Raw genomic sequence first — 26,918 nt, 5'->3', positions numbered from 1 at the left:
AAAGGCTCAAAGCATACTCTTGCCACCTGCAAGGAGTATCTCAAACATAACCATACCCTGCCACCCACTTGGGTATCAACATCTATCTAGACTAGGCACCATTCTAGCTGATAGAAACCTCGTGAGGATAACTCGCCACATATGCCCTGGCAAACAGCATGTGTCCAAATGTCTGCTGCGCACACAGACTAACGACCTCGGACGTAAGGCCAATAGGATTACGACTATGTTGAGCGATCAATCATCCACCAAGCACGTCTTAACCCTTGCGCCCACTTGGGTATCCTCATGCTTTCTATCAACTATCCTACCAATTATATTTCATGCTTTCCTTCTAAATGACGGATCACATACATATATCTAGTACGATAACAAATCAATGTATAACAAGAATTTAGGTAGAACAAAAATCAAAAGAAAAATGATGCAATGTAGTCTCCAACCATGTAGTCAACACATGCATACCCATGCTAATCTATTACATGCATACTCATGCTACATATCAACTGGACATAAAATTGTAACAGTATAATTATCTCTCATTATCGCTATTTATCATCATCATACTCATATTCAAGATTAGCCTAATTATATGTATTATAAAAATATGCTCGACTATAATCATCTCTAGATAAAGTCACATAATCACGCTAGAGGCCAAAACAAGCATGTACATAATAGATAATATAACCTAATTTGAAAAATGCATCTAAGGGATAAGACTACTCACTTCTGATAAGAAGATCCGAACCACGTATTCCTCACATCCATCAATCAAACGTCAACTCATCGAGAAGGTCCACGGGGTCTCAAATAAGGAGGTTCGGGATCTGAAAATATTTAAGTAGCATAAAGTTAGTCATTTATCTAATTAGAATAATTCAAGCAAAATATAAAGATTTATTAGGTTTAGAATCATTTCTTTTTATTTTTGATTACTGATAGGCTCTGATACCAATTTGATGGGCTCTGATATCAATTGATGGATTCTTGTACCAAAGATAGGGTATGCAATGATTCATTCAAGATCTAAATGTATTACAAGAATAAGTCCACGCAACCGTGGGAAAATATTCGTCAGATATTCTCCGAAAGTCAAAAAATTATGAAACCAATTGGGTTAGATTTGAATTGTAGTAGGGACGAAAATAAAGAATAATGTGGGTGATGGTGGTGGTGACGGGTGAAGTGGATGTTAGGGTTATGAATGGGTATGGAGGTAAATGTGGATGGTGTATGTGATTAAGGGATATAAACGAAGGGAACGAAGTGGTCGAGATCCCAAAGAAGATGGGTGGCTCAACAGTCGAGGGAGAGGGAGGAGGACGAGAGTCTAGAGAGAAGATAGGAAGCAAGAAATCGATAATCCAATAGCAAAATAAAGTTGGCTGCCATCCACATATTTATAGAGGCTAGCCAAGTCCTAAAATAGTATGAAACCCTAATTCTAGAGGATTTCTGTTGATCGTGTTCGAACGCGCCCGATCACACTCGAACGCACCCAAAAAGCTCCATCTCTGTCTGTACGAATGTGATGCAGGCATTTGAATGTGGGCGTTCGAACTCGCCCGATCGCGTTCGAACGCATAATATGCGTTCTCTGTATTTGCGAACCTGATGCAGGCATTCGCAAGGGCATTCGAACGCGACCCCTCTTGCGTTCGAATGCGATCTACAAAAATTTTGTTTTAATAAAAATAAACACTTAATGCAATAAAAAAAGATCCTAACTAAGTGTATCGACCTACCACACTTCTCCCACCTTGTCCTCAAGGTGAAAAGTCCGAGAAATGCTCCAAGATATCAATCTCCAACTCTCATGTCGCTTCATTAGATGGCTTGCCAAGCCACTCAATTAGAATCTAGTACAATGTTGTCGTCGGCGCCTAGCAAGTACACGAACTGGCTCTACAATCTCTATCTCCTCCAATGGCTCCGGTAGAGCTGATCCAACGACCTCATGATCTCCAATCCGCTTCCTCAGTAATGAAACGGGGAAGATAGGATGCACTCTCGACCCTCCTGCAGCTCTAATCGATATGCAACCAGACCAATACGCTCCAACATGCGAAATAGACAAAAGTAGTGATGTGCTAACTTTTGGTTACACATCGGACATATAGTCATTGATACGGTTGCACCCTTACAAACACCTAACTGCCGACGTTGAACTCCTACTCCGTATGTCTACGATCATAAACTTGCTTCATTCGGTTTTGAGCAAGTTTAAGATGAGCACGCAACCTTCTCAATGTGGGATCTCTATCCATCAATGCTAAGTCCACCTCCGTCTAGTATGCAGATGCCACTACATCATAAGCGCATAACGTCGGAGCCGTGCATCCATACACCACCTCAAATGGAGTCATGGCAATGCTACTATGGTAGGTGGTGTTATAAGACCACTCTGCCCACAGTAAGAACTCCAACCATCGTCTCGGCATCTCTCCAATAAAGCACCTCAAATATTGCTCAATGCCTCGATTGACCACCTCGGTTTAGCCGTCTGTCCGTGGATGGTAGGCCAAACTGAAGTTCAATCGTGTCCCCTACAATCTGAAAAACTCCGTCCAAAAGTAGCTCATAAATACACGATCACGATTCAAGACAATTGTGCATGGCATGCCATGTAATCAAGCAACATCTCTAACAAAAATTTTAGCCACCGACTTGGCTAAAAACAGATGTCTCGGCATGTCTCTAGGAAAGCACCTCAAGTACTGCTCAATACCTCGATTGACCACCTCGATTTGGCCGTACATTTGTGGATAGTAGGCCGAACTAAAGTTCAATCGAGTCCCCTGTAATTTGAAAATCTCTGGCCAAAAGTAGCTCAGAAATAAACGATCACGATCTGAGACGATCGTGCGTGGTATGTCATTTAACCGAGCAACATCTCTAATAAAATTTTCAGCCACTCACTTGGCTAAAAATGGATGTGACAATGCAGAAATGTGTGCATAATTGCTCAATCTGTCAACCATCACAAAAATAATGGAATAATCACGTACCAGAAGAAGACCCTCTATGAAATCAAAAGAAATGTCTTCCCAAATACGATCCGGTACCAGAAGAAGACCCTCTATGAAATCAATATAGTTGCCTTAGCCCTTTGATAGACTTCGTAAGCACGGACAAAACTCCTCACATCTCGCCTCAATCCTAGCCACATGCAACTCTGAGATATCCTCCTATAAGTCCCTAAGACACCCTTATGACGAGCCTCTGGAGTTTGGTGGAAGTGCTCCAATAATTTCTGCCACAATACATCATTTACGAGCTCCTCAAAGGACTCGGCTCGGATGTTGGTGGGAACGATTCGACAAATTTGGAAGGTTTGGAAACTACCATAGACACCATGAGGTCAAGGTGATCTGAAGCGTGGTGGATTGATACGAACCGGATAAGATCGGATCACATCAAAGGGAGATTAGGCTCAATGGATTGAGTCTAATTATCTTATTTGGTTATTTGGTTTAGTTAGACTCAGTAGGTTAGGATTTTATTTAATTAGCTAAATCTAACTCTATACAATTTTGGGAAATGTTCATGGAATATTCTACACATATCCAAATAATATCAAACTAATTGGATAAGGTCGCCAACCTCCATATATAACTTTGATATTCATGACTTCTCCGGATTTTGAATCTATCTATGACAAAATGAAAGCTAAATCCGAGAGTTAATCGGAGAAGATAAGGAAGACTGGTTTAGTTGGTTTGTTAGGGTTTTAACTTACTTGTTGATTTGTTAGGATTTATTAGAGTTATTTAATTTAGTTGATAAGTCCCTATAATTTAGTTGATAAGTCCCTAGGATTTATTAGGATGAGCCTCTATATATATGTGGAGGAAACCATAATTGGAGTAGGAAGAAGAATGCAATTGGATTATAGATTTCTTGCCTCCTATCTTCTCTCTAGACTTCTCTATCCTCCCTCTTCACTATCCTTCCACCTCTACCGTTGGCAATGTTTCTCCTAACATCTAATCTCCCTCGACTCTCGAGCCCCCCTCTTCTTTGAGATCTTGACCACTTCATTCCATTCGTCTACATCCTTTAACCACTTCTACAATCCACCTTCATCTCCATACCCATCCATAACCCTAACATCCACTCCACCCGTCATCACCACCACCACACACATTATTCCGTTTTTTCTTCCCTACTGCAGTTCTAATCTATGAAGGGCAAAAATACAAAAGTTGTAGACTAGAAGTTATGGATCTAACCCAATCGATTTCATCATTTTCTGACTAGAGGAGAATATTTGATGAATATTTTCCCATAGTCACGCAGACTGATTTCTATAATATATCCAGATCTTAAAGGAATCGTTGCATAGCCTATCTTTGGTATCAGAACTTATCAAGTTGTATCAGAGCTTATCAATTTGGTATCAGAGCTTATCAATTTGGTATCAAAGCTTATCACTGCCCTAGATATTTTTGTTGTAGGAAGTGATGGATGATCCGGAGTGCCATTCAGAGTTGGAGAATCGTGGCGATTTGTTGCTGGACCGGGGATGCTCTCGAGTGCTCACAAATGATGGATTATGGCAGAAATTGTTGGAGCACTTCCACCAAACTCCAGAGGCTGGTCATGAGGGTGTCTTGAGGACTTATAGGAGAATATCTCAGAGTTACATGCGGCCAAGATTGAGGTGGGATGTGAGGAGTTTTGTCCGTGCTTGCGAAGTCTATCAAAGGGCTAAGGCAACCACATTGAAACTGACCGGATTACTAGAGCCTTTACCTATATCGGACCGTGTTTAGGAGGACATTTCTATAGATTTTGTAGAGGGTCTTCCTCTGGTACAGGGTTATTCCGTTATCATTATGGTGGTTGACATATTGAGCAAGTATGCTCAATTTTCGGCATTGTCACATCTGTTTTTAGCCAAGTCGGTGGCTAAAATTTTTGTTAGAGATGTTTGCTTGATTACATGGCATGCCATGCACAATTGTCTTGAATCGTGATCATGTATTTATGAGCTACTTTTGGACGGAGTTTTTCAGATTGTAGGGGACACGATTGAACTTCAGTTTGGCCTACCATCCACAGACAGACGGCCAAACCGAGGTGGTCAATCGAGGCATTGAGCAATATTTGAGGTGCTTTGTTGGAGAGATGCCGAGACGATGGTTGGAGTTTTTACTGTGGGCAGAGTGGTCTTATAACACCACCTACCATAGCAGCATTGCCATGACTCCATTTGAGGTGGTGTATGGATGCACGGCTCCGACGTTACACGCTTATGATGTAGTGGCATCTGCAGATCGGGCGGAGGTGGACTTAACTTTGATGGATAGAAACGCCATATTGAGGAGGTTGCGTGCCCATCTTAAACTTGCTCAAAACCGCATGAAGCAAGTTTATGATCGTAACCATCAGGAGCAGGAGTTCAACATTTGCAGTTGGGTGTTTGTGAGGGTACAACCGTATCGATAGGTGACCTTGTGTCTGATGCGTAACCAAAAACTAGCACATCTCTAATTTGGTCCGTTTTGGGTGTTAGAGTGTATCGGTTCGGTTGCATATCGTTTGGTGTTAACGAAGGTGTCGAGAGTACATTCTATCTTCCATGCTTCATTGCTGAGGGAGTGGATTAGTGATCATGAGGTCGTTGGATCAGCTCTACCAGAGCCATCGGAGGAGACAAAGATCGTAGAGCCAGTATGAGTACTTGCTAGGCGCCAATGACATCATGGTACCAGATTAGAGATGAAGATTCTAGTTAAGTGGCTTGGTAAGCCATCCGATGAGGCTATATGGGAGTTGGAGATAGACATCTTGGAGCGTTTCTCGGACTTTACACCTTGAGGGCAAGGTAAGGGAAGCGTGGTGAGCTGATACACCTTGTTAGAGTTTTCTTTTATTACATTAGTTATTTATTTATTTTTAAATAAAATTCTTATAGGTCGCGTTAGAACGAGAAAGGGGTCGTGTTCGAACGCCCTAGAGAACGCCTACATCGATTCGCAAAAAATAGAGAACGTGAAATGTACGTTCGAACGTGGTCGAGCGCGTTCGAACGCTGCGTTTGAATGCCTACATCACGTTCCTATCGATAGAGAACGCTTTTTGTGCATTCGACCACGATCCGGCGTGTTCGAACGCGATCGATGGGATTCTACTAGGACTAGGGTTAGTTATTATGGATGGCAGCCAAAATCATTATCCTATTAAAATATTGGTCTATTGTCTCTCTATCTTCTCTCTAACCTAATCTCTCTTCTTCCTCTTCACCAACCTACCACCTCTACCGTTGGCAAAGTCTCTCATAACTTCTAATCTGCTAGATCCTATCCAGATCTGGAAATGGGATAAATCATATGCATATATCCAGTACTGCAACAGATCATGCAACTCAAGAATATAGGTAGTAAAGAAGCTAATAGAACAATAATGCAATGTTGACTCTAACCATGTATCTAACACATGTATACTTTTGCTAGTCTATCACATGCATAGTCATGAAAAAAATCATCCCGACATAAAACCATAACATTATAATCATCTCTATATATCACCAATGTACTCATATCTCAGATCCGCCTAATCAAATGCATGATAAAATATGCTTGACTGAAATTATCTGTATATAAAGTTATATAATCATGCTGGAGGCCAAAACATGCGTGTACATAAGATATAATATATCCTAATTTGAGAAAGGCGTAGGGGATAAGACTACTCACAAGCTGATCAGAAGACACAAACCATGTATCTCTCACTTTAGTTAGTCAAACATCAACTCATCGTCAGGGTCCATAGGGTCTCACATAAGGGGGTTCGGGATCTGAAAATATTTACGTAGTATGATGTTAGCCGTTTATCTAATTAGAATTAATGCAATTGGAATATAAAGGTTTATTAGGTTTAGAATCACTTCTCTTTATTTTTTATTACATAACTAGGTCTATATTATAGATACGATTCAAATATTATAATTATATTATTATCATAAAATGTTAGTTATAACGTAAGGAGAAGAGGTCTGTTTCTTTTTATATGAGAATATTTCTAAATATATAATTATAAAATAAAATAAAATAAAATAAAAGGCTAAATAACTATAAGTATAGACAATGTCTAATTATAATTAATTTTATAATTCATATGCTATCTTGATTAAATAGGGATAATGCAGTTTTTACTTGATAAAATAATAAATAAATAAATAAATAAGCTTAGTATTTTATTTGTTGCAAAATAATGATAAAATTAATAGAAATAGTTAAAATATATATATATGATGAAGGTATTAGAATATAAATCTAATAATTATAATTTACAAATCTATCTATTAATCTAATAAATATATAAATAAATAAATAAATATAAGTATTACCTATATTTATACCTAACCTAATTAATTATTAATTATAAAAATTATCATTAATAAAATTATATTGAAGAATATATAATATTATTAAAATAGTTAATGTCTAAATACTCTATTTGCATTAATTAAGAAGAAAAATACCTAAATAAATAACATAAATAAAATAATTAATTAATTAAATCTGCCATCAATGCTGGGCTTGGCCTAGCATTGCCTGCTATAGTGCTGGGCTGAGCCCAGCACTGTGCCGAAAGAAGGAGAAGGAGTTAAGGAAGGAGGAGAAAAAGAAAGAAAGAAAGAAAGAAAGAAAGAAAGAAGAAGAAGAAGAAGAAGAAGAAGAAGACGAAGAAGACGAAGAAGAAGAAGAGAAGAGGAAGAGAAGAAAGAGAGAAGGTGAGGGAAGAGGTTGCGGACCCGAGCCGGTGGGGAGGGCACCGGCCGCTGTTGGCTAGCCAGCGGCGGCTCGGCTCCGACAAGCCCGAGTTCGGGCGAGAGAGAGAGAGAGAGAGAGAGAGAGAGAGAGAGAGAGAGAGAGAGAGAGAGAGAGAGAGAGAGAGAGAAGGAAAGAGAGGGGGAATGAGGGATCTCACCGGCGGCGGCGGCTTCGAGAAGGTGGCAGCGGGTCGACGTCGGCAACGAGCAGTGCGAAAGAGAGTGGAGTGAGAGAGAGACCGAGGGAGAGTTAGATAGAGGGAGAGAGAGATTTAAAGAGAGAGAGAGGGGAGGCGATGGAGGAGCGGTAGCGGCGGTGTCGGGGCCGGGGCCCGCCGCGGCCAGCTGGCCGTAGCCGATTGGCTGTGGTAGTGGACGCGTGGCGCCCCCATCACGCAAGCTGCATGAGCAGCTTGCATGGGCACGACACCGGCCACAGTGTGGCCGGCCTCGTCGTGCCCAAATTTTTTTTTTAGGTTTGGGTTGTTACATTTTCCTTCCCCCCTTATAAAAATTTTGACCCCGAAATTTAAATCACACTCGTATTGTAAGAAAATCTACATATCTAGTTCTAGTACCTTCTAATCAAATCGACAACTGTACAATCTTACTTTTTCAATTCTATAACTTAAACCACCAAAGTAACTCCCTTACAAAATTAACGTTTATTTTTTTTTTTTTTTTAGATCTAGGTCAGTCAAGTAATCATACCATATCTATACACATCAATAATACCACTGGTCTGCAAGAAATAGTACATTCATTCTACTCCAAAATACCTCAAATTATCCCTATTTATCACTTTTTCTGCTAACTACAACAATACACATCATAATGCCATAATCACCTATGATAATATGATACAACCTATTTAAGTAAATTATCTTCAATCTACTGAATATATACTCTGATCTCAAACATACTCAAAGGATTATCCCTCAATAGCATCACTAATACCAAGTAGAACGATAAATACAAGTTATTTCAAGAATATCTAAAGGACTTAACTCATACTTCTCTCTCTAATAAATAATGTCACTAATCTAAACACACACAACATCATCCGATATCCTCATAAAATTTAGGCAATAGCACAAAGTCTCTTATTTAAAATGCACTGCTCATATGCTTAAACCTTTATACAAATTACTAGATAAATCAATATAAGAGATCACACCTATCCATATAAGACTACAATATCAATATGTATTCATAATACATTCTTCAGAATAACATGCAGTGCATCAACTCCAACCTATCAATGTAAATCCTAATGCAACCTCAAACGAATTTATACACCCTTCTGATTCTCCACATTATCTTCCTTCTTAATGTGCAATATCTGAAAGGTTAAAATTCAAACTATTTCAAGAAACATACATGATAAACTTTATAATGATCTTTCTATCAATCAGTTCTATATCCAAACTATTCATTCCTCGATTCACGTAATTCTAGTAGGATCATTATCTATTTAATTACTATCACTACTGGTATATCCACCAAAATATCACTTAATGATATCGATATTCAAATCCAAAGACTATCCATGGAGTTCAATTAAGTGATCCAATAATCTCTTCAATATCTCGACATATATAATATTCAGTTCATAATATTAATCTCCCGAATTGATAATGCTATTATGATCTACTAATAAACTAACTAACACTAACTGATTCATATAGATTAGAAGACATCCAAAAATATAGATAACAACCTTCTCGCAATCTTAACTTTGCAATTCATTAAAAGATTAAATTTTCACAAACTATAATAGAATTAATCATGAAATCATTATATCCCAATCAAGTATCTTTATCTTAAGACTTAAATATAAACTTGTAAGTCTTTACAATCATTAAAATCAATCTCATCATTCTAAAAGGTTTGCTCAATAACCTCTAGTAATAATCGAACATGTAAGCTAATAGTTAAACAAATGCTAATATAATCACTTTTCTATACATCATTATTTATTTATCATCTAGTAGTATAATAAATATCCATCGATACATTGTATATAAAATATCATAGTCCTCTATATTCTTTTCATTGCAGTCCTATGAAGCAATTAGTTCAACTTCAAAATCATCTATCAGTTATAATAAATAATCATATCTATAGGCTCTATGAATAACTCTATCAAGTTATCTCTTTAATTAGTATCATCGAAACAACTAACATGTCAAAACACATAATATCTCAATTTAACACTTATACCAACATATCTCATTCCTAATTAAATTACTTAAACCTCATATTTCTTCAATAGTCCCAACTTGCTATTCTATCACATCCTCTATAATTCTATATAAAGTCCATCGCCTATACTGAAATATTTAATCTTATAGCATCATCAAAAATCATTCTATAAAACATTAATATCACCTAATAATCATGAAAAATAAGTCTGTATATTTGTAGCCAGACTTCATCACCCAAAACACACGATCGTCATGCTATAATATTATTATCCTCTAAATCAAAGCCCACAACTAAACTAACAATCGACATATATTTTCGCTGTCATACAACATATGTCATGGGGCTATCAACTTAACAACTATCATCACCTTATAGTATTCAGTTCATTATCATTCTTTTCATCTAATCAAATTCACACAATTATGAACTTCTAAACTAGACCTACTATCATGTCGTCCAAAACTATATAACTTACGTCTCAACTACTAACATCACTCACAATCCAATAACTGTATCCATGTCATATTTCCTATACACATTACCCTATTTAGTAATCAACTCAAAGATTTAAACAAGACGTTAATCCTCTAGTAGTACTATTGGACAAACATATCCCTATTAAATCATCCATGTTGTCGGTACAATCAAAATTTTATACCTACTAACACAAGTATCTTGCAAACATAATTTATCGTACTAATCGTTCCAAAAATTCTTTTCCGTATACAATCTACATTTATCTATATTACATCACATAATATCTTTTCCACTATACCAATTATCACATATCTTACTCATTCATCCATAATCAATAATATAATCCTCATAAGAATCAGAATAGTGTCTCTGCACATATATCTCTTTACATCAATATTCTAATCTCAAATATATCCATAAAAGATCAAAAATCTCAAAAATATGCTATATCTGTTTAGAATAACCTCCAATCTACTAATAATAATTCTTCTGCATAAATAAATATCTCTACATGTTTAGAAATTTTTACACTTTATCACATCATATGAACATGTCTACATCTCCAATATTATGATCCATAGACTATAACACCTCGACATCAATAACATCAATGCATGATTTAGTAATATCACTTCTTATTCATTAGTCGCTCAAATAAATTCTCAATATACCAATATCATAAATTATTTCTATTAAAATTGTCAAAGTATCAAAACTTAATAATCTCAACATCACAACCTAGATTTCTATCTCAACAATTAATATCAAACTCATTGAGATCAACTACTAGCGTAACCCTAAACCAAAACAACTACTATACTTGATGGTTTGCTAGATCATCCTTAAACCTAAGCTCTGATACCACTTGAATTGTAACGCCCTTGCCCGGCACGGGCACGTACACGCCCACGCGCCCACACGGCACGCAAGGCGCACGCGACAGGACAAGCGGGGTCCGTCACGTACAGATACTCTCCTCTGCACATATAATCATGACATTAGTAAATAAAACCTGCTAACTTATCTATAATCACATAATCTATCATCAAATAAATCATACTATTAACCAAATAAACCTGTTGATATATGAATATCCAAGTCCACAATAATATATACTAGGTCACTATATAATCTAGCAAAACCCACACAGGCCATAACAAACTATCAAGATACAACTAAAATGACTAATATAAGAGTACACTATGATTCGACCTGTATTATAGAAGTCATCGTCTAATACAAAAGAGTACAAATATCAAGTACTGGTACAACTCGATTCCTATATAAACTATCATCTATATCATCTCACATCTATAGCTCACCTCATTATCGCTCTAAAATATCTTCTCAAGGTATCTCAAGTCGCTATCACATACCACATATCTAAAAGGGATAGAAAAGAAATAAAGAGAGTCATGAGCAAAAGGCTCAGTGAATAGACATTACCTCGAATCAGTGATGCCAAATAGAGAGTAAATCATGTATTGGATAATATGAATCAGAAAGCAGCATGATGCCATGTATGAGCATCTATATATGTATCCTCAACGACATATATATGAATGAAATCAATTCTCATGAATGAGCATATTATATCCTTAACCAAAAATATATAATATGATGAAATTACCATATAACAACATCACCGAATATAACACCATATCATGTATAACAATTATGATCCGATAATACTAGTCACATCAATGATGATGCATGATGCATGCCAACCACTAGATAATCGTATATGTCAGAGCAAGATATAATCCACATATCTCTCACTATCACAATCATCCGTCTCAACTGTGAATATCATCCAGCATGCTAAACTATGGTACCCGGCCCCAAACTCGATACACATCATATCACAACCTCAGAGCATACCCTGTCATACGCTAAGAGACCTAGGCCTAAATAACTATAAGTATAAACTAGGTCTAATTATAATTAATTTTATAATTCACACACTATCTTGATTAATTAGGGACAATGCAGTTTTTACTCGATAAAATAATAAATAAATAACTAAATAAGCTTAGTATTTTATTTGTTGCAAAATAATCATAAAATTAATAGAAATACTTAAAATATATATATGATGAAGGTATTAGAATATAAATCTAATAATTATAATTTACAAATCTATCTATTAATCTAATAGATATATAAATATAGGTAAGTATTACCTATATTTATACATAATTAATCATTAATTATAAGCCAAATCATACGCACAAGGCAGCCCCATCATAGGCTGCATCCATCATCATAGAACACTATCAAACTGCACATCTTTGTTTCCTTGTTTATATTTCATCCACATGCTCCGAAAATCAAATGTAACGGGTCCCAAATTCTGTAACCACTGAGCACCAAGGACAATGTTCGCTCCTCACAGCGCCAACAAATACAAGTCCACAATGATGTCATGTCCTTAAACCCATATACCTACTCGACGATACAAGCTCTCCGCCCTAAGCTTCGTGTCGTCTCCAATAGAAACGTCAAACCATGTAGTCAATTCGGCATCCAAACCCAATCTCCTCACTAATCTCTCATCTAGAAAGTTGTGTGTACTCCCCGAATCGATGAGGATGTGCACATAATGCTTTCTAACGAGTCCATCTACTCGTAACGTCCTCGGCGCAAAAGTATCCAAATATGCATACATCGATATTTCAGCTTGGGTATCTTCCACCACGCCCTACTCAATGGTCCCCTCATGGACCTCCTCTTGACACTCTCTATCATCATCAACCTCATCATCCTCCTCAATACCGTTGATAAGTATCACACTCCCGATCAGTTTAGAACACCGATGACCGGGGGTGAAATGCTCATCACATCGAAAGCAAAGGTGGCTCACAATGACCTATGTTTTCGCTGCCATCTCGGTTGCCCCAATTTGTTTTCACTGCAATCTTTAGAGCCCTATGCTTTTCTTCCATCCTCACAGCCTTCTCAAAGGCCTCCTCAAGAGTAGTAGGACATAGAGCACGAAATATCCTCTTGTATCTCATCCTGCAACCCTGAAATAAATATACTCATCAATGTTCTTTCGGGCCAAAGTGACTGTCTTAGAATTTTAGGAAGTCCAAGCGTGCGGTTCTTCCCCGAATAGCATTGTCGGGTTCGCGAAAGATCCTTGGTTCAGGTTTAAACCTTTGTGCAAATTGATTACCTTCTCTAAATCCTCGAGCACGTCCATCACCACCTCCATAAGGATCAACCTCATCCTCATAATGCCATTCCTCCTCATCGACGAAACACACCAGTGCTGCACGCCTCTCGGGTTCCACCACCACCGATCTAAGGTTTTGCAATGGAGATGGGGAATGATGTGTGGGCATAGGTAAGAGGGGATCATTAACACTCGCATGATACACCTGGACCTGTGGGGTATCAGTTCGATGGGGTCCCACCGTTGGTCCTTCTTGGAACTCTGATCACCTTCGAGGAGATAACAAATCAAATCGGTTATTGATATATTACTTGAAATCATTGCAATCCTTTTGAATTGAGTCAACTCTATGCATCAATGTATGGAACATACCTCTAATTTCATTTATATTCGCACTTATGGACGTTGGTTGACTCGGTCTTACCGTGGTCGTTCTAAAGGAATCGGCCTCACAGTTAGGGTCATCGTGAATTGAGTCCTCTCTTGTTAGTGTGCTCTCTATAGGTCTCCTTGTTGATGTCATCTTCCTTGTTTCAACCATTAATGGAGGTCTGAGGTTCGCCTGCTTTGATACCAAATTGATAAGCTCTGATACCACTTGTTAAGCTCTGATACCACTTGTTAAGCTCTAATACCACTTAATAAGCTCTGATACCACTTGATAAGCTCTAATACCACTTGATAAGGTCTGATACCAAATTAATAAGTTTCAATACCAAAGATAGGCTACACAACGATTCCTTCAAGATCTAGATGTATTATAGAAATCAGTATGTGCGACTTTGGAAAAATATTCGTCAATTATTCTCCAATAGTAAGAAAAGTACGAAACTAATTGGGTTAGATCCATAGCTTCCTAATCTACAACTTTCATCTTTATGCCCTTCACAGATTCGAACTATAGCAGGGATGAAAATACAGAATAACATGGGTGAGGGTGGTGGTGACGGGTGGAGTGGATGTTAGGGTTATGTATGGGTATGGAGATGAAGGTGGATTATGGAAGTGGTTAAAGGATGTAGACGAAGGCAACAAAGTGGTCGAGATCTCAAAGGAGAGGGGTGGCTCGACAGTCGAGGGAGATTAGAAGTTAGGAGAAACCTTGCCAATAGTAGAAGTCGAGGGAGATTGGAAGTTAGGAGAAACCTTGTCAACGGTAGAGGTGGAAGGATGGTGAAGAGGGAGGAGGGAGAAGTCTAGAGAGAAGATATGAGGTAAGAAATCAATAATCCAATTCTATAATAAAGTTGGTTGCTATCCATATATTTATGGAGGCTAGCCAATAAGTCCTAAAATAATATGAATATAAATGTATTCCTTATCTTTTGTCACATATAATTTTTGAATCTGGAGAATTTATGAATATAAAAGTTGTATATCTAGAGGTTGGCGACCTTATCCAATTAAATTGATATACACCACTATCCCAAACCTGTGTGTCATCCTCCTACAAAATTTTGCCCAATCGATAAATCCTCCACCTCGAATGGCCTATCGATACCAATGCAATGCCGTTCCTTGGAGGTGAAAGCTTGCCATCGTCACCTTTGCATCTTGTGCTGTCTCTTGACAATCAAAATACTGCTCCACTTGAAACACCTAACATGTCAGATCCCCGTCTTAGAATTTTGGAAAGTCCAAATGTGCGGTTCTCCCCCGAATAGCATTATCGGGCTCATGAAAGATCCTTGGTTCAGGTTTGAACCACTATGCTTGTTGCTCTCCTTCTCTGAATCCTCGAACACGCCCAACACCATCTTTGAAGGTATTGACATCATCATATAAGTGCCAATTTTCTTCATCGACGAAGCGCACTAGTGCAACGCGCCTCTCGAGTTCCACCACTGCCTGCCTCGAGTTGTGTATCGGAGGTGGGGTATGATGTGTAGGAATAGGTAAAAGAGGCTCATTGACATTAATATATCATTGGCATTATGATCATTCTGCATTGCGACTACCCGATACAGCAATGTTTGGAACATGCACCTAAGTTCATCTGCCAAGCCCATGTTCACATCCATGGATGTTGGTTAACTCGGTCCTTCCATGGTCAGACTAAGGGAATCGTCCTCACGGTTAGGGTTTTTGTGGGTTGAGACTTCCCTTGTCGGTGTGCCCTCTATTGATCTCCTTGATGATGCCATCTTCCTTGTCTCTACAATTAATGGAGGTCTGAGGCTCCCTTGGCTTTGATACCAATGATAAGTATGAAACGTTCCTTTCGATATCTGCAGAAAAGCAGTCCACGCAACTGAGGAAAAATATTCATCAGATATTCTCCCGTAGTTAGAAAATTACGAAACCAAAGGTGGTTGATCTATAACTTCATGATCTACGTTTTTAGTATTTATGTACTTCACATATTCGAATTACAACTAGGACTAACATACACTAGAGGCGAACGCGCCCGACCACATTAGAACGCACATTTTGTATTCTTCGTCGATGCGAACTAATGCAAGTGTTCGAGCATGCCCCCTTTTGCGTTCAAACGCGACTTACAGAAACTTTATTTTTTTAAAAAATTAATAACTAATGCAATAAGAAAAGACTCCAGCAAGGTGTATCATTGGTCCTCTATGGTTGCTCCTTTCTCGTTCATCTTGGATCGCGTGTTAACCATCGTCCAAGAAATGTTAGCTCTAATACTAATGTTACGAACTAGATCTGGAATGATCTAGAGGTAAGAAAATTATAAAAATTTATATGAAGGTAGCCTCAGAAGTTAGGGTTCTAATGGATCTAGTTTTAGGAGAATCCTAAATCTGGATGAGAAGATGTTAATAAAATAGTAGAGTAAGATAAAATAGGGCTAAACGGTAAATATTGGACGTTAAGGTGGTCGTCGGGGGGTGGTGGACGGCCGTAAGGTAGGGTGGCTGCTGGTGGAGGCAGATGGCTAGGGTTTGGAAGGTCGAAATGTTTCTACGGCTATGATCTACTCCTAGAAAAATAAGGACGATCTAACAGCTACAGTAAAAGATAAAGACGAGATAATAAAATAACTTACCTTAATCTTCATTCCACGACTCCCCTAATCAAAGCATGACTACTACTATTTATAGGAGTAGAGTTCTAGTAGATCGGATCCACATGCAGAATCTGATTTATTTAAAATTCAAAACAATAAGATAAAGTTAACTAACTAGCTTGCTCGACTTAACTTGACTTGACTTAACCCATGTGGTCGGATCGTAATACTGAACCTCAAGTCATTCCAACGGTTAGATCTGTAACACCCCATTAAAAAAAAAAAAAAAAAAAAAAAAAAAAAAAAATTTCCCTGACCGACGCACGTGCCGAGCACGTGCGTCGGCCTGCCACCCTGCCACCCTCCCTCTTTCCTTTCTTCTTCTCTTCCCTTCCTTGCCGTGCACGCCACCATTCCCCCATCTCCCTTATCCCTTCCTTCCCTCACCGCAGCCTCTCTTCTTCTTCTCTCTCCCTCCCTCGTGGTCGCCGATAGCCGCCGACAGCCACCGATAGCCGCCGACAGCCGCCGACTCGCCGACTCCCCCATCCGGTAAACCTCCTTCCTTTCTTCCCTTTCTCCTTCCCTTCCTCGGCCTCGTGCTGTGCCGGACCTTTGCCGCCGCCGCCTCTGCGCTGCGCCGCCGCCTCCGCGCGCGCCGCCGCCGTCTTGCCGCGCGCCGCAGCCCCATCGCCCTCTCCACCTCCCCTTCGTCTCCTCCCTCGGTTGGGGAATACCGAGGGAGGGTGGGTGGGTGGGAGGGGGGTTTGTTAAACCCCCCGTGCCCTTCCCCTCCCCTTGGTGGGCTGCGGTCATACCGCAGCCCACTGATCCCGGGTGGGCCGCTGGTCGACGCAGGTGGTGGGCTGCGGTCAGACGCAGCCCACCGAGCCCTTGGTGGGCTGCGGTCGACGCAGCCCCACCGAGCCCCTTGGTGGGCCGTGGTTGGACCCAGCCCACTTCGGCCAAACTTGTGGGCTGCAGTCAATTGCGGCCACCTTGGCCCTTTGCCTATTAGGTTAGGTTTGAGTCTACCTATTGCCTCTAGCCTAGCCCATATGGGTCCATTTGGACCCTATAACTCGTTTTTACCATTTTCACCTAATTTGATTAGCCCGATCCTTAATTTTGGGATAATATAAGATTCCTAGGATACCCTTGACTCGTACCAAACATAAATGTGCTAATAAGATAATTAATTCTATTAGTTCGCTAATGACTTTACTTGCGTGAATTAATAGAATTGACACCGCGTGAGGAAGATTTTGGGATCCCTGACTAGCCGACGAGTTTTACCTTACCGTGGAGACCCCCGGGCGAGTAGAGTTATACAAATCTAGAATAACATGATACAAAAGAGGAAATATCGGTATTAATGCATGCAGTTGGTACTCCCTGTTATATCTTTTGCATATGTAGCTATTTATAATCTGTTCAGTATAGTATCATGAGAAAGATAATGTGTATGATAATGCTTTACATGTGTCATGTATGGTATACCGTTGCATAGATGTATGATTGCTGTGGATATGGACTGTAATGATCATGATGACTATAACATGCTTTATACACGCATAAACACTGCACCACTTCCACCTATCATTAGTAGTCGAATTCTGACTAGGCAGTACCCCTACTCACTCAGCCCAGGGTTAAGGGCAGAGTGTATCATATATGTCTATACTATTAGCGGCCTACACCTGAGGTCGGGAAGCCTATGTGGCATTCAGGTAGTTATACTGCATAGTCAGGACTAGATTATAATGATAGAAGAATACGATTGTGAGGCGGGGATATAACTCTAGCGGTACCCGACGACGCAGGGTTAGGGCGTCTGTTGATGAGTCGAGGGCTCCTGATTCTCCCGCCGAGGGCGGTGATGATTTAGAGAGAGTGAGATATGGGCCGACGACCGGGGGGTCCGAGTCCGATGGCCACAGACAACCGGTCACATGTAGTGTCGCCATACACGTGTAGGTGACATTACCGCTAGATGTGTATATATCCCCCCTCGATGTATGAGATGATGGATGATTATATGATGGATGATTATGTGATGGATGATTATATGATGGATGATTATGTGATGGATGATTATGTGATGGATGATTGTGTCTTAAGAGTATTTACCCTGTGTGGTGAATAGCTCGGTGAGCGATGATGAGTATGATTATTGCTTTGGTAGACATGAGGTGACTAAACTGATATTTTATTGCTATGCATAACATGTAAACCTATGATTGAGATGTGTACGAATAAGAGATTGTCTCAAACTTTATATCTCGTGTGAACCGATCATAATATGTTTGGTAAACTAGCATGTTCCAAGATAGTGATTGGTAATCTTTATCAACCGCATTGACTTAGTAAATTGTGGTAAGTCATTTTAAATAAGCATGTCGTTATCGTTAGCAAATTTAGGCATACATTGGATATACACCTGTGATGTCATTATTTTAGATTGTATGAATCCTACTCGCTGGGCCGTAAGCTCACCCCTCGTGGCATATTATTTCGTAGCTAGGGGACGCGGGTGCGGGTAGCGAGGAGTAGCCGCTTCCTTTCTTTTTAGTACGTACGTAGTTGTATTAAGCCCCTGCGAGGGTATGATGATGACGTTGTATCTTCTTGGACTTTAACATAATATTTTGGATGTATATTTGGAAGGCTTGTTGTGGCCTGTGGAACTTGTATCCGGACTCCTTTAGTTGAGTTTTATGGTGAATTTATGTGGTTGTATGCCTTGTGAAATCCTTGTACTGACAGGTCATGTGATGTACCGCGTGGGAGGATTTACCCACGCGGTTTACACGTGTATTTGGAGGTTAGGGTGTTTCAAGATCGATACACATTTCCTTCGAAAGTTTCATATTCAGCTATGTCCAACACTACAAGTCAGATCGCGATCATTTTCCTTGAGGGCAATTGCAATAGTTTGTTATATTGAGTATATGTTTATCTCTATGTGATGGACTTGTCCGTCCTGTCACGTACGTGGCACATGCTGTGTCGATGCGTCCGCAAGCATGTAGCCGTTGGGTGAAGAGAATCCCATGGATGGTTAACAAAATGGAACCCAATTTGCGGCCCAAGGCCAATCAAATTATGCCCTACTTAATGGAGTCAAAGAAGCATTGAATCTGGTAATTTAGTTTCTTTAACTAGCATTAGTACTTATTTAATATGTATTGATGTTTGTGTTACATAGAAGTTCAATTATCTTGGAACTTTAATTTGGCTTTTGCTATTCTTCGAGATTGTTACTAGTATTTTAAACTAGTTGCATCAATATTTTCGAGGACTTTTGATCATTTTCTTGATGAATAAAATTTTAGAGCCTAGTTTTGAGATGGCTGGGCAAGGCAATGAAGATGCAGAACATGTTACCAGAATGAGCAGCATGTAGACGAGATGATTAGGAGCAGTGAATTTCTAACGGAACTTGTTAGAAACCAACACTCCAGCTCTGCAAGCCCCAACTCCCATGGCTGGAAGGAGAAGATAGAACCTCCATGAGGAAAAATGTTATTCCTCCACATTTGGAAGATGAAAATGAAGAGAAATTTGAAGGAGTTCAGACCATATTGCAATGAATGGAGTTCAGCATGGTGATTCCTACAAAATGAAGGCTGATCTACCTTCATTCAATGGGGTGGTCGACATTGAACAATTTCTTGATTGGATATATGAAGTAGAACGTCCATCTTTGATATTATGAGAGCTGAGCTTGAAAGCAAGGTAGATTTTGTAGCCTACAAATTGTGTGAAAGTGCTGGTGCATGGTGGCAATGTCACCAAGATCTACTGAGATCAAGGGACAGTCGCCTATTCGGAGTTGGGTTCAGATGAAGGGACTCTTAAAGGGCCGTTCTCTACCATTTGACTATGAGCAAACCCTTTTCCAACAATTTCAGTACTGTTACCCAAGGTACACGTTAAATTTCTGTTTATACTGAAGAGTTTTTACGATTGCAAGCTAGATGCAATGTGCATGAAACTAAAGACCAGTAAGTTGCACATTATGTAAATGGGCTGAATTATGGTGTTCAAGATCGCTTGGCCATGCAAAACATATTGTCGGTTGATCAAGCTCAGAGTTTGGCATTAAGAGCAGAACGCATCTTGCAATCAAAGATATCACCAAGAAGTCCTATGTAGCAGCGGTTCGACTCCGATAATAAAGCTTCATCAAGTAGAGCCGCAAGCAAAACCATAGATTCATAGGATAAAGGAGCTGAATCAAGAAAAGTCTGAACCAAAGGGAAAGGAGAAGCGAGAAGTAACAAAGGGAATCCGATGTTTCAAGTGCAATTAGATAGGGCACAAATCTAGTGATTGCCCAATGTCATCCAACAGGAGCATCAAGAGGATTATGATGGGCAAGAAACAGCCGAGGAGGATGGTGGGCATATACAAATCGACTAACCCATCACACAACGCCATAAATATGTATGAAACATTGGGCTTGTTACAAAATTAAAGGCCATCAACAAAATGCACGTCCTCCTTAACTAGCGCATTAACATCAAAAATAAGAGGGAAAAGTAACAAGATTCTGCAACCAGCTTCATATCTCTTCTACCCAACCTGGGTCCTTTTGCTTTCTACTTGAGCTAGAATCCTCCCTCAGAGGGCCTGGTACCAGTAATTCTTCCTTGTGGAATATTTATGCTAGAACTTGATCAATAGATTATCCGAAAATTTAGCAGACTTAACCTAGTTTACGGCAGAGTATTTATTTGGTTCTCCAAGTCCCAAAGGAATCCAAATCAAAGAATAAACTTTTTCCCCTTTGATGCAACCACCAACTCAATTTCAGAAATAAAATATCAGCAGGCCGCATCAAATCCCAAAGCAATCGAAATCCGGATTTTGAATATTTAAACTCATTTCAAAATGCAAAAAGATAAGCCTAACAGGAGATGACTACGTGGCCGAGAAAAATTCCACCAAATGAGAAGCTAAGACCGGATCCGGTGACCGCCATTACTCCCTTACTCTCTTTCTCCCTTGCCCTTATTAGTAGCCCTCTTGCCGGCATAAGCATTGGTGTGGAAGTTAAAGAAGAGGGCCAGCAGCGACGCGTTGAAGACGGCGTTGAAGAGCCAGCCGTTCATGCCCTCGCAGCCACCTCCGGCGAAGTGGTACCACAAGAACACTACCGACACAGCGAAGCTTAACACGAACTGCGCGATCTGCATCTCCGTCACCGCCCGCTTCCACCGCGGCGGCCACCTCCACCCGACGCTGCACGAGAAGTAGTACGCGTACATCACCACGTGGACCCCCGCGTTGGTCACGAGGGCGATGGGCACCAGCGACTGCGACGTGGCGAGCCACATGTAGCACATGACGATGACGACGGCATGGTGGTACACGTGGAGGAAGGTGAGGCGGCGGCCGTCGCGGGCGAGGAGGATGAGGAGGGTGTCGACGAGCTCGTAGAGCTTGGAGAGGTAGAAGACGTGGGCCCAGAAGAAGACGGGACCGGAGGGAGGGATGGAGGAGCGGGGGAAACAGAAGAGCCAGCGCGGGGAGGGCATGCTGGAGAGGGAGGAGAGGGCGCAGCCCGCGGCCATGGAGAAGGAGAGGACAAGGAGGAGGAGGTTGTGAGCGGCGGAGAAGAGGCGAAGGAGAGAAGGAGAGAGGAAGGGGAGGGGGAGGAGGCGGTGGCGGAAGAGGAGGACGAGGGTGATGTAGGTGGCAACGGCAGTGGCGAGGAAGGAGATGGAGGAGCCGAAGGTGTGGCCGGGGATCCAATGGAAGGAGGCGATGGTGGGGTTGTCGACTAGCCACCACCGGAGATGATGGTACGCCTCGGATGAAAATTCCATTTGGGTGGAGAATATTTTTTTGTATCTTTTGGGGATTTGGGGCTTTCCTTTTCAGTTTACAAGCTTTAGATGGGCTTTCAGGATAGTGTCACCCCTCGGTGAGATTGCATTTCTGTGCATCCCGGAAGTGTTTGGAGCTACAGGTGTAAACGAGCCAAGCACGAGTTAGCTGGACCGAGTTTGGCTCAGCTGGATTGCTGGATTCTTTTAGTAAGAGCTTGACTCTAGCTCATTTCGACAGCTCGATAGATTTAATGGCCTGAAGCCTAATATACATAATAAAATAAAATTTTAAAGCTAACCAATTGAAATATATAAATCCTAAAAGATAAAATTAGCACACATAATACAGATAAATAATTAACAAAAAAATTCCATGTTACGGTCCAACTAGGGTCTAAGCATCCATAAATGTGGGGCTAATGGGTTGATGAGAGTGGAAGGTACTAGAGTACACCAGAGAGAGAGAAAACGAGGGTGGCAATTAGACATAATCATTAGGCTTAATCGGACCAAACTTGGCCCGAACCTGCCCGGTTTTAACCGGGCTAAGCTCGGCCTGAGCCCGATTTAGGCCTAGCTCGACCCAAGCTTCATATGATAGTGGGCGGCATGGGCTAAGTCTTTGCCCCCTAGCCCAGCCTAAAAGCCCGATCCATTACTCTCATCTATAGCCCAACCTATAATGCATACATATTCATATAATTATTTTAGTCCTACATTGGATATTTAGTAAACTATATATCAATATATAAGTATATTTTTATGAAAGATAACTTAAATATCTTCATATAAACCCATTAAACTTGGCCCATTAAAATATAATATTTTTGATATTTAACCCATCATATTACAACCATTATATCCAACCCAAGCCTAATATCTAATGGGCTAGTGGGCGGCAACAGGCTAGAATATTCTAGCCCGGCCCAAACGTGGCCCGGCTCGAGTGATTGGTGGGTCGGACCGTGAACAAATATTTAAGCCCGGTTGGCCCGAAAAGCCTGACTTGGCCTGCCCGATAATCACGTCTAGCAGTAGTGGCAATGATGGAATAAATGACAAGGCTCGGCTTAGACTAAACCCAAGAGGAGAAGCCTACCCACCTAAGGTTAGTTTGGATTGAGTTAAGACCTTGGTTCAGTTTATTTGTATTTAATAAGCATTTCATTTTAGACCCTGAGTTTTGTTAATTGCATTTGAGTTCAGTTAATTGTTAATCAGTTTGTTGTTTTGTAATTGAGTTCATTCGGTCAAAGTAAGTCAAACCGAGTCAAAAGTAGCCACCTTTAAATACTTGTAATGTGCACTCTTAGGTATTCATTCGTGAATTGATTGATTGGATTTGGACTCCCTAACCGTAACCTTCCTTCTCCCTCTTGTGTGTCTTCCTCCCCGTGCGAGCTTGACCATGACAAGGATTGTCCTTGGCCGGTCTTCATCCTCGATGGTCATCTTCTTCCCCTTCGTCTATCTCACTACCTATAACTTGCCACAACTACCTCACCATAGAAACCTAACCACAACCATAGTTGATCACAACTTCCCGTCACCTTGTCCATTCCCTGCTTGTTGACCTTCAGTCACTATTTTGACCATATCTCTCAATCTAACCTCCCAAACATCAATTTTTTAGGTGCATTGGATTGATACGATCTCCCATTGGGGTAAGGTTTGATCTATCCCGTTTCAGATCTAGACATGATCTAGCACAGAATTTTGGAAAAGGATCCTAGAAGATGTAGCCGTCAGATGGATGTGAAATCTTGATATGTTGTAGCCCTAGAAGAGAGTTTCCAACAAATCTAAGTTTAGAAAAATCGGACGGTGGGATCTCGAGATATCGCCCGAGAAGTAGATGAATGTCAAGTAATTTATCTATGGATCCATGGATGGAGGCACGAGATCCTAGGTGATGATGGATGGTGGTAGACCGATAGTAATGGGGTGGCACCGGTGGGTAAGTGGTGGTGGAAGGATTATGGATGATGGAAAGGGTTAGGACAAGGTAATAGAGGGATTAGAAGAAGGGGGAGGAGTGGCCTGCTGATAAGTTCTAATACTAATTTGATAAGCTTTAATACTAATTTGATAAGGTCTAATACCACTTTAATAAGATCTGGAACCAAAGATAGGCTATGCTAAGATTCTTTCAAGATCTGAATATATTATAGGAATCAGTCCGCGCAATCGTGGGAACATATTCGTTAGATATTCTCCGGTAGTCAGAAAATTATGAGACTAATTGGGTTAGATCCAGAACTTCTACAACTTTCTTATTTACACCCTTCATAGATTCGAACTACAACTAGGACGAAAACATGAAATAACATGGGTGATGTTGGTGGTGACGGGTGGAGTGGATGTTAGGGTTATGGATGGATATGGAGATGAGGGTGGATTGTGGATGTGATTAAGGGAAGTAGACGAAGGGAATGAAGTGGTCGAGATCCCAAAGAAGACGGGTGGCTCGATAGTCAAGGAAGATTAGAAGTTAGAAGAAACCTTGCCAATTATAGAGGTGGAAGGATGGTGAAAAAGGAGGAGGGAGAAGTCTAGAGAAAATATAGGAGGCAAGAAATCAAGAATCCAATAGCATAATAAAGTTGGCTGTCATCCACATATTTATAGAGGCTAGCCAATAAGTCCTAAAATAATATGAAACCCTAATTCTAGAGGATTCACGTTGATCGCATTCGAACGCACCCGATCGCGTTTGAACGCACTCAAAAAGCTCTATCTCTATATGTGCGAACGTGATACAAGCGATCGAATGCGAGCGTTCGAACTCGGCCAACCTTGTTCAAACGCACAATATGCGTTCTCTGTATTTATGAACCTGATGCAAGCTTTCAGAAGGGCGTTCGAACGCGACCCTTCCTACATTCAAACGCGACCTAAATAAATTTTATTTTAATGAAAATAAACACCTAATGCAATAAGAAAAGATCCTAACAAATTTTATCAACCCACCACGCTTCCCCCACCTTGCCCTCAAGGTGAAAAGTCAGGGAAACGCTCCAAGATATCAGTCTCCAACTCGCATGTCGCCTCATGAGATGGCTTGCTAAGCCACTCAACTAGAATCTCCATCTCCATTCTTGTACCATGTCGTTGTCGGCGCCTAGCAAATACACGAACTGGCTCTACGGTCTTTATCTCCTCCAATGGCTCTAGTACAATCGATCCAACGACCTCGTGATCTCCAATCTGCTCCCATAGTAATGAAACATGGAAGATAGGATGCAATCTCGACCCCTCTGGTAGCTCTAAATAGTATGCAACTGGACCAATATGCTCCAACACCCGAAATTGACCAAACTAGCGATGTGCTAACTTTTGGTTACGCATCGGACGCAAGGTCACTCAACTGCTGATGTTGAACTCCTGCTCCCTATGGCTATGATCATAAATTTACTTCATGCAGTTTTGAGCAAGTTTAAGATAAGCACGCAACCTCCTCAATGTGGCATCTCTATCCATCAATGCTAAGTTCACCTTTGTCCGATCTATAGATGCCACTAGATCATAAGCGCGTAATGTCGGAACTGTGCATTCATACACCACCTCAAATGGAGTCATGCCAATACTGCTATAGTAGGCGGTGTTATAAGACCACTCTACACACAGTAAGAACTCCAACCATCGTCTCGACATCTCTCCCACAAAGCACCTAAAATACTGCTCAATGCCTCAATAGACAACCTCGGTTTGGCCGTCCGTCTATGGATGGTAGGCCGAACTGAAGTTCAATCGAGTCCTCTATAATATGAAAAACTCCATCCAAAAGTTGCTCATAAATATACGATCACGATCCAAGACAATCGTGCGTGGCATGCTATGTAACCGAGCAGCATCTCTAACAAAAATTTCAGTTATCGACTTGGCTAAAATGGATGTGACTATACCGAAAAGTGCACATACTTGCTCAATCTATCAACCACTACAAAGATAATGGATAACCATGTACCAGCGAAAGACCCTCTATGAAGTCCATAGAAATGTCTTCCCAGACACAGTCCGGTATAAGTAAAGGCTTAAGTAATTCGGCCGATTTTAATGTGGTTGCCTTAGCCCTTTGATAGACTTCGCAAGCACGGACGAAACACCTCACATCCCGGCTCAATCCTGGCCACGTGCAACTTTGAGATATCCTCCTATAAGTCCTCAAGACACCCTCATGACCAGCCTATGGAGTTTGGTGGAAGTGCTCCAACAATTTCTGCCGCAATCCATCATTTGCGGGCACCCAAATGCATCCATGGTCCAGTAGCAAACCGCCTTGATTCTCCAACTCGGAATGGCGCTCCGGATCATCCATCACCTCCTGCAACAATATCAAAATATCTGGGTTAGATGTATATGCATATCTCAGCTTGTCATGGAAGGGAAGGGTAGCAGAAGAATAGGCTGCAAGCTCGGCGGTATCGGGTTGGCGCGATAGTGCATCCGCCGCTCTATTTTTCG

The 26,918-nt window shown here is 40.7% G+C and overlaps 1 protein-coding gene across 1 annotated transcript; it reads right to left on the bottom strand.

Annotated features, from left to right (window-relative positions):
* Positions 1 to 21,462: 21,462 nt before the first annotated feature.
* On the bottom strand, positions 21,463 to 22,558 carry LOC140786733 (fatty acid elongase 3-like). Its single transcript, XM_073135357.1, has one exon. The coding sequence runs from the start codon at positions 22,449 to 22,451 to the stop codon at positions 21,612 to 21,614; it is 840 nt and encodes a 279-aa protein (XP_072991458.1). The 5' UTR covers positions 22,452 to 22,558; the 3' UTR covers positions 21,463 to 21,611.
* Positions 22,559 to 26,918: the final 4,360 nt, after the last annotated feature.

Source organism: Typha latifolia, chromosome 4, assembly GCF_019914945.1.
Source record: "Typha latifolia isolate L0001 chromosome 4, TyphaL0001v2, whole genome shotgun sequence".
NCBI lineage: Eukaryota > Viridiplantae > Streptophyta > Magnoliopsida > Poales > Typhaceae > Typha > Typha latifolia.
The sequence above is the reverse complement of the archived record's forward strand: the minus strand, read 5'-3'. Positions and strand labels throughout refer to the sequence as shown.

Excerpts from the sequence above, each read along its gene's own strand:
- LOC140786733 (XM_073135357.1), bottom strand. The coding sequence starts at position 22,451 with ATGGAATTTTCATCCGAGGCGTACCATCATCTCCGGTGGTGGCTAGTC.